Source organism: Sinocyclocheilus rhinocerous, unplaced genomic scaffold (assembly GCF_001515625.1).
Source record: "Sinocyclocheilus rhinocerous isolate Xijiao unplaced genomic scaffold, SAMN03320098_v1.1 scaffold1386, whole genome shotgun sequence".
Lineage (NCBI taxonomy): Eukaryota > Metazoa > Chordata > Actinopteri > Cypriniformes > Cyprinidae > Sinocyclocheilus > Sinocyclocheilus rhinocerous.
In genome coordinates this window covers 1068769-1078071 of record NW_015660628.1, presented here as the reverse complement: position 1 = coordinate 1078071, position 9303 = coordinate 1068769, and the positions used below count along the sequence as shown (strand labels likewise).

Genomic DNA, 9303 nt, shown 5'->3' with positions numbered 1-9303 from the left:
CGGTGAAAGCCGATCCGGCGATTCACTGCGCAAAGTTGTTGTATTTCCTCAGCAACCAGCACGGATCAGCTCCAGGCATGACGAAGCAGATATCGTCCTCTTTTGGAAGGCCAAACAAAGTAGTTTCGCTTTCACAACGAAACACACAGCGCCTTCACGACGGCGGCAACACGGCGGCGGCAACAACAATACTACAGCGAGAATAAAAGTTACGCCTTCTTTCTTTGCGTGAACATTTGGGTGGCGTTATGCAAATCTTCCCACATAGTGATGTAGATATGTGGGGGCGTGTTAGAACGAGCCGTTTTAGGTAGGCGTGGCTGACTCTTAACTTTTATAAAGAATATCTCTTTGGATTTGAGACTTTAGTCTTTGCAACTTTACAGATCTTCTTTATGCACCAAGAGCTTGTAACACTCCAAAGGGAAAGGAAAAATTGAAATCGCATCATATGACCCCTTTAAACTATTTTAAGTTGCTAAATAATAATCATGGTTTGGCTCTTTAATATTTGTCTTTAATATGCTAAATACTCATCTTACATTTTACATCATCTTACATTACAAAGTTATAATTTAAATTTTTTGGATGGTAATAATCAATGTCAACACTCACTATTCAATACAACTCTTCTCCTATAAGCTGATTAATTTTTAAAAAGATAACCTGGAATTGTTAGGAATGAATTGAGTTCAGCAGAAAATAAATTAAACATGTTAAATGTCCAAATATCCATCACGTTTCACAATCTTACTGGTTTCCAACTGACTCATTTGTCTTGTTAGAACTTGCTTAAACCCAGCAGTTCGGCCCGTGACACATACCGGCAGAAATTCCCTTCCTCCCCCTCTCACTTTAAGACACACACACACACACACACACACACACACACACACACACACACTCTGAATCAAAGAGATTTCTTTATCTAAAGACTTTTCACACAATGAGAGCTTATAACGAGATATGGGTCTTAATAGGTGTAGTACAACAGATTAAGGGTGTGTAGGAGTTGTTTTGTGTCATCATGTTGTCTTCTTAATAAAGAGAACTTACTCCATGCTTACAATAGAATTGGAATTGGAATATGACCTTTGTGTGTATAATCATTTGTACACCGATAAATAATACAAAACCATTTGTGTTTTTGCAGATGATTGCTGTGGTAATGGATGTTTTCACAGACGTTGACATTTTCAAGGATCTAATAGAGGCTGGATTTAAAAAGAAAGTAGCTATATACATTATTATAGATATTGCAGCTATACAGCACTTCCTAAATATGTGTGAGAGAGCTAACATGCACAGAGGACACCTCAATGTGAGTAGAAGACACATGCATTAATGTCTGTTTTGTAGACTTTTCTTAAAATGAGAAAATATGTAGATTGTGTGTGTGTTAGTGTATGAATAACAATTTGTGTTTGTAGCATCTTCGGGTGCGATGCGTCGGTGGTGCCGCATTCTTTACATGCTCAGCTCAGAAGGTGCATGGCTCGTTGAGTCAGAAATTCATGTTTGTGGATGGAGACCGTGCTGTGTCCGGATCATACAGGTTTGTTTTGTGCGCTTAAATGTGTGTTTGTACATATACATGAAACAGTGTTTCATAAATGTTAGTAAAAACTGTCTGCCTTGTAAATTGCATGTTCAATTCGGTATGGGTAAGAGAATCTTTCAAGAACCATAAACTCAAAGCAGGAACAGTCTTAACTAAACTAGAAACATCACTAATCTCACCCAAACATCTAATAGAGAACATGGGAAAACATTCAATACACAATGGCAAATTAAAAGATAATAATTTACCAGGACGTAACATGGTATCAAAACAATCAAACTAGAAGCTGAATAAAAAAAAGACTAGTCAAACAATAATCAAATCACAAGACAGACCTAATAAACCAATCATATGGCATGAAATGCCAGAATACCAAAAGAAAAGGGAAGTGTGAACAGACAAAACGAGAACAAAAAAGCTGGTGAGTGAGCTATTGTCACACAACTGAAAAACATGCCATCACCTCAACAGTGGTGGTAACACACTCTAAGATATTTTGATTTGCTAGTTTAAATGACATTTTATGTGATTGTGCTGTGCATGTTATTTGTTTATTCTCTTTTCTGACTTGCGGCATCTTTATGTTTCAGTTTTACATGGACAGCTTCTCGTTTGGACCGCAACGTCATTACAGTGCTGACGGGACAGGCTGTTGAAACTTTTGACAAGCAGTTCCGCGAACTATACCTGAACTCTCGTGGAGTCAATCTAACCAAGATCCCATTGGCGGACCCTCCAGAGCCCGACCCTGCCCCAATCGCTGTTCCTCCCCCTGTTCCTGTAACTGTTGCAAGAAAACTAATTAACCCCAAATATGCATTACTTAATATAGATTCAGCAAGCAAAGCCTCTTCAGACAAGGCTAGTGCCAAGAACAGTAACTCCAAAAATCCTATGGTCCTGATTCCCAAGACTCAACGGGCGTTGATAGAAGCACCGCAAATGCACCCAGGACTTGTAGGTCTGCTAAAGGCAGATCTCATTTCCTACTTGCCCACCTGGCCTGAGCCAGACCCACCCAGTGATGTTATTGGGTTTATTAATATCCGTGATACAAGCAAGCCAGCGCCGGTGCATTTAATGCGCTCACAAATGTTCGAAACATCTAAAGCAATACGTTTTAAAGACCCTTTCACTGCCCCACCTGAGGAACCGCTACCAGATAAGGCAAGTCCTCGTCCTAAAACAACACAATTGTCTAAAACAGATACTGTAGATGCAAATGCTCAATTAAGCACCCAAACTCAGCCGGAGACTGATTCTAGCAATGCTAATCAAGATACACCAGCCAATACATCCCATTCGCCAAGCTCTCCGATCCAGAAAGAAGAACCCAAACCCAACCCTCCTCCACAAGAGCAGCAGTCCAACCCTGAATCAACAGAAGTCAAACAGACTTTAGAAATGCCTGTGCCCAAGCCACGCACCCTTCAGTTGGTGGTTAATAGACCGGAGGGCTCTGGAGACGCAGAGGTCACTTTGGTCAGAAGGGATGAAAACCAAACAAAGGATGCAAACATGGACACTCACGACAATGATGCCGACAGCACCGCTGTCACCTGTGCACATTCATTAAAGGATAAAGATGAGAATTCCACAACATCAGATGAATACTATGAATATACTGACTCTGACAGTAGTGACAAACTCCCTAACGGAAGGTTAACGGGTTCCGGTCGTGTTGGAGACCACAGCCCTGATGCGCTTAACGTGATGGCACGTTTCTCTCAATCCATGCTGGACTTGCGATCGGATGATGCCGAACAAAACACTGCTGAGAAAAATCTACTGAACATGCAGAACAGAGATAAAACAAAGGTAGGTTGGACTTTGATTTAGTGTGACTGAATGTGAAAGTGCTTTTTTTCAGATTTGGCTCTTCACTCTACCAGTCTATAAACCTGGGAGTGTCTCAAGTAGATGAAAAGAAGCCAGGCGTGTGTGTTATGGAACGCACAAGGGCGTGCCGGTGTGTGTTCCCGGACTCTGTTGACATTTCCAGCACGCCCGAACCTGTATAAGTGCTAAAACACATGTATGGGGGTAGTGGGTGGGAGAAGGGGAAAATGTAAATGAAGCAGCGTATCAGATGAGGGTTGAAAAAAGTTGTTACAAAATTATTTAGATTCTGCTCAAATCTCAAAATGTTACAAATTTAGGCAAGTTCATTTTAGCATGCAGTATAAATGTATGTTAGAACTAACTTGCCTAAAATTGTTTAATATCAGTTAATTATTGTTTATCAGTGAAACAAGAGTTGGACAGAATTTTAATACTGGATATTTAACATCCCTACTTTTATTGCATAGTTCTTACAGTCCCACTTTATATTAGGTGGCCTTAACTACTAAATACTTACATCAACTTATTGTGGTCATATTGTATTGCAAAACACTTAAGGTTAGGGACAGGTTTGGTGGTATGGGTAGGGTTAAAGATGGGTGTAAGGGATGGGTCAACAGTGCAATTATAAAAATAATTACAGATGTAATTACATGCAGGTATTTTTAAAATATAAGTACAATGTAAAAGCATGTATGTACACAATAAGTGCATTGTATCAAATTATTAATTTAAATGTAAGTACATAAGGCCACCTAATAAAGTGGGACTGTTCTTACAAATCTTTGCTTATAATGCCATCGTTTAGTCTTGTTTCATACTATTTCTATCATATCTAATGTTTGAATAAAATGCTTCAGTTAAGTATGATGTGTAGTATTAATATTTATTTGGGTATAAAACTACCCTGCTTAAGGTTGTAGCTGGTTTTTGTGTATTTGCTGATGTAGAATAGTGTAGTCCAACTTAGTCAAGCTTGATTAGGTCTGGTAATCCACTTTGGACCAGCAACTAACCAGCTACCATTTACCAAAAACCAGCTTGACCACTTTAAGCTGGTATGACTCCATTTTCTATAGCTATAGGCTTTTAAAAGGTGACAAAGCTTGCACAAAAGATGACATAACAATGCATTTTTGCAGCACTAGCGGATACAGCAGCTGGAGCGTGTGTGTAGTACCTGGGTAGAGTGCCCTGCTGATCATGCCAGGTAGGATGATGAAGATCATGGGAAGCATCTTGAGATAGCTGGCAAAGATTGACGCCCCTTTGGCGTGACTCAGATTCTTGGCTGACAGAGACCTCTGCACGATTACCTGCCAAGATACAGATCAACCAACATTACTTTTTGTTTCCGGAGTTCATATTGAAAAATTCACCAGAACAGTTTTTAGGTTGTTGAAACATTTGAAATCATGCCTGAAGGTTTTTTTTATCCTTTTTCTTTCTCACATACATATTCCTCCCTTTCAGCTTTACAAGATGGTTTCCAGGTCAACTGTTCGAGACACTTATGGCCGGGCCAAAGTGGTGATTGCTAAACCTGGAGTTTTCCATAGACCTCCTAAAAGCAGCGGCCATGTGATCGGGGGCCACAGGTACTGGCAGGGGGAGGCGTATGCTGACCTCCCCTCAAATGGATCAGGCCAGCAAAATCTAAACCGCTCTGGCCGGTCCCCTAGAAGACAAAGCCTCACCTATACGATAGAAGGACTGCGAACCGGCAAAACACACGCTCAGTGGCTCACGCACTCTCAATCACTCTCTCCCGCTCATCGGGCTTCTCAAACAAAGTCTCCGTCTCCTCGTAGACGGGTTGAGACTCGTATGCCATTAGGAGTATCTTTATCTAAACTCGCCAGCTACAAACACCTCAGGGGGAAGGTTCCAGTGAACACGTCTGGTTTTGCTTTGGGGGATAAATTGTTGACACAGAGGCACAATGAAAATTAACTGATTTATGGTGGCTTTCTTTCAGAAAAGAAACAACAACTTTGTATTGAGTACAAAGGCATTAATGTGCAATGATGTAGCCATCAGTCTTCACTGATAAAGACTTTTCAACGAGTTCAACTGGATCTTTAAACTGGACCGTGGCAAGCAAAACTTGATACAAACAGCCTTACTCTTTATTGACGTGCCTTTATTGTGTAATCTGGACTAGTGCAAAAATTTGGTGGTGGATTTGTGACCATGGTGATGGCGATTTCACATTCACCCCTGTTGTTGACTAATTATTGTCTCAGCTTGTGGGAAAAGAATGCTGAAAAGGTTAAGGTACAGTACAAACTGACAGAGAGTTAATTTTAAAGTCTGCATTTGTCCATGGTTTTATATCAGATCAGACTGTCTCAGGGCCTGTTCACACCAAGATGAATGTTTGTTGTGGTTGAACATTTTTATTTGAATCGCTTCAGACTGCTACAAACATTTGCATGCTGTCAGTGCAACAGATTCTTTGTTTATGGAGAGGCGTTCTAATCTCTTTTCCTGCATATTGCAGAAAAAAAAGACTGGTCAACTAATAAGATTAGTGCTTTTAGTCACATGCCCAAAGCTGCTGCTGTTATATTGAATTAGTACTTTGTGGTACTCTCAAACTGAACATTTTGAATGGAAACAGTGAAAAAGCTGGGTAGTTTAGTTTTTCCATAAGCGTCACCTACTGACTGAAAGTGAATTTGTATTTTGATTCAGCCTGTCTGCAGTTTTTTTTTTTGTTTTTTTTTTGGAGAAAGTCAGACCAGACTTTTGTGCCGATCATTGTTGGTGTGAACCGGCCTTCAGAACTAGCCTTTGAGTTGGAGTCAAGACCAAACCCTCCAAGATCCAGACCAAGACCCTTAAGACCTGGACCTAAACTCAGACCAAGACCTGGCTATTTTAACAAACTGAAACTTACTCAGAAAAACACTGAATTTATTGCAGCACTGAGCCAATTTGTGCAGTGTTGAATTGACTGTGGTCATGACTGAGACCCTTAGCCAAGACCCAGACCAAGTTTTGAGCCCCCAACCGGGAGACCCAAGTAATAAGACCCAGACCAATCCCACATTTATTGGGTCTTGAGGGGACTCCAACTCAGACAGTATTTCCTGGAATTTAATAATGTACTCCTTTGGTAATTTTTTGTTTTGTTTAATGCCTGCTAATGAGATATGAAAATTTATGCTTTTTTTTTTAAAGATGTGATTTGCACTGTACATTATAGAAGGAACGTGTTACAATTTTAGTTATTGCAAATACAGTCTTATATAATTTTTTCACTCTTTTATGCTAGTCTGCACACAATGATTTTCACAGTTTCTGTGAGAATATACTTGAATCATTTGGAGATGTTTTAGTGACGCAGGACTCAATATAGACTTTAGTTGACGCAAATCCCTCACAGCCTCACAACCTCAATTGCAAGGGTCTACCCTGAATTAGGTCTAATTGTGTAAAGATATTCGCACTTGGTAGATCGTTTTCCTAAAAGCTCTTTACCTCGGTCTCCAAAACTGCAGTCTTTGCAGTGTCAAGTGATATGTTAAATGTCTTCTAGCAGAATGCAACTCATAATGCAAAATACATTTGCAACACTGCCCTTTATGCAAAGCTTTTTTTTACATTGTGTTGTGAAAACAGGGTAGCCTTGTTATCCATTTTTGAGAGTAAGTGTGTGTGTGTTGAAGCATACCTGATCGGTGCACCAGTACCATGTTGCAAGAATGGTCAATCCCAGTGTCATGCCTGGCCAGGGTAGATCTCCATGCACAGGGTCTCTGAACAGGTGCATGGCATCAGGCCTGGGCAGGTGACATGTCGTGTTTGGGATGATCTTAGACGGCACAGCTTTCAAATACACGCTCTCCAGGTTACTGTAGCCTCCAATCTTATTGAATGCTGTAATGCATACATAAATACATATCAGCTAAATCTACTACTTTTTGGGTAATGTGTAGAAGTTTAGCTTTAATTGTTCTTTGTAATAGCATCAAAATGACATGGCATCAAAACGGAATGTAAATTTTGAATTGATTCCAATTAAAATATTTAAATTTCTTTAACTTATTTAGACTTGTGTGTTTGTCACATTGAGTTTATATTTTGTTTGCTTGTATCTGTGTACTTTTTAAATTTAATTTACGGTTCTTAAAAACCATTAGAGATGACTTTCTCTAAGTTGCTGAAGACATTCATGGGATTTTCCCATTTCCACACCTCCATACAAACCAGCTATGCAGGTTTTAATGTGTCCTTACCAGACATGGTGCAATAAAACCTCTCTATTTGACTTTATTTTTTCTGGTCATGAACAGCTGTGCTACAGGATATTTTCTTTGTTGCCTGGATTTCTATTTCTGTGACCGCCACAGCTGAAATCTGCTCCACGTTACACCAAATATGCTGTTATTTTGGCCTGTTTTCACTTTTACTGAAGACAAATTCCAGATGATGAATTCCTTAAGAAGACAAAAAGACCCTAATGTGAATAGAATGCATTTGTTTTGATTAAATCTCGTTTGCATTGAATATTCATATTTTGTGAATATTCTAAATTGTATGCATTTATGCAAGAAAATTTGTTTTAATTTTTGTGTTTACTTTGTGTTTTAGGTTATCTGGAAGAATTTTTTTTTTTTATTGCAGTCCATTATTGATTCATTTATTTATTTGAACAATATTTATCTATTTAGATAATAGATATACAATTGAACCAGATTTCCTTATCTCATTATTTATTTTATTATTATCATCAATAGGCAGTTTTACAATATATATATATAATCGTTTTGCCTATATCGGCAGACCACCACAGGTAAGTCAAGGTAAGATTTAGGATTTCTTGAAATGCAATGAATGAATGTATGTAAACCACACAACCTGGAAAATGTGCCTGCCAAGCACATTCTCTTACAGTTGCCATCTGTTTCCAGCAGTGTCACTTTTGAGATGTACTTACTTCCTCAGTGACAGCTGACATGAGATCACTGCCAGAGGGGAATAAAAGAAGAGGCCTGAGATTGACTGACCTGTAATGGTGAGGATGACCGCTCCAATGATCATGATGAAGGTCTGAAGAGTGTCGGTGTAGATAACAGCAGCCAAGCCACCTGGTGAAACAGAGGACTAAGCGGGTATTGCTCAATTCTCTCATGATGGTTTAATGTGATATGAGTCAACGGGGTCAAGTCTGAATCAGCACTTGCAGACAGAGGCGTGAATACAGTGACAGCAGTGCTGCGGATTAAAGTAATTGTGCAATTATGCTGGAATCAGTCATGTAGACCATAATTACCACTGCAGAAATGAACTGATACTGAACCATTGGGCTTCGGTGAGAAAGTTTAAATAAGTAATCATTTAGTAGCAGCTTTTATCCAAACAACTGGTCAACAACTAGTACTACTCAAACCTGTGGCTAAGTAGTTCGCTCGAGGACTCTTCTAGTTTATAATTTACACTATCCACAACTCCAACGAGGAACATTCCTGTTTCAAGCCCTGAGCTTTATCTACTACACCACCCCATCCAGTTTTACAGCATTACAGTGCAAATGGAAGACCACAATTGATTATTGCATCTGCTTGCTCGACTGTAAATCTGTGTGCGCAACACGGTGAGACATCAAAAGCTGTGCTTTGTCACGCTACACTGCTGCTTGTTGGAAAAAGAGCTTGTTTACTGCAAATACTACGTCTAAAACAGCTCACTACTGAAAAATGTAGTGGTACCACTTTACAAGAAGTATCATGAGCACTTATTAATCTAGTTTATTGTTAAGTTACAAATATACTATTGTTCATTGTTTATTCATTTATTATGACCATTTTTTATGAACAAATGTTAATTTATACAGCTTGATTAGTTTATATAACGCATTAGTATATGTGGAAATCAACATTAGCCTAAATTAA

The 9303-nt window shown here is 39.2% G+C and overlaps 1 protein-coding gene across 3 annotated transcripts in view; it reads left to right on the top strand.

Moving 5' to 3' along the window:
• Positions 1-6762, top strand: part of LOC107725387 (protein FAM83G-like) — an 8999-nt gene extending 2237 nt beyond the window's left edge. Inside the window, exons 2-6 of one of the 3 annotated variants that reach the window (XR_001638115.1) lie at positions 1154-1321; positions 1431-1555; positions 2152-3379; positions 4546-4613; positions 4877-4939. Coding sequence is in view for 2 of the 3 variants with exons in the window: in XM_016534626.1 (XP_016390112.1) it covers positions 1154-1321; positions 1431-1555; positions 2152-3379; positions 4877-5356 (2001 nt within the window). In the remaining variant the exon portion in view is untranslated. Of the gene's footprint in view, positions 1-1153; positions 1322-1430; positions 1556-2151; positions 3380-4545 lie in introns of all 3 variants that reach the window. The other 2 variants (XM_016534626.1, XM_016534627.1) reach the window with 2 other exon arrangements.
• Positions 6763-9303: the final 2541 nt, after the last annotated feature.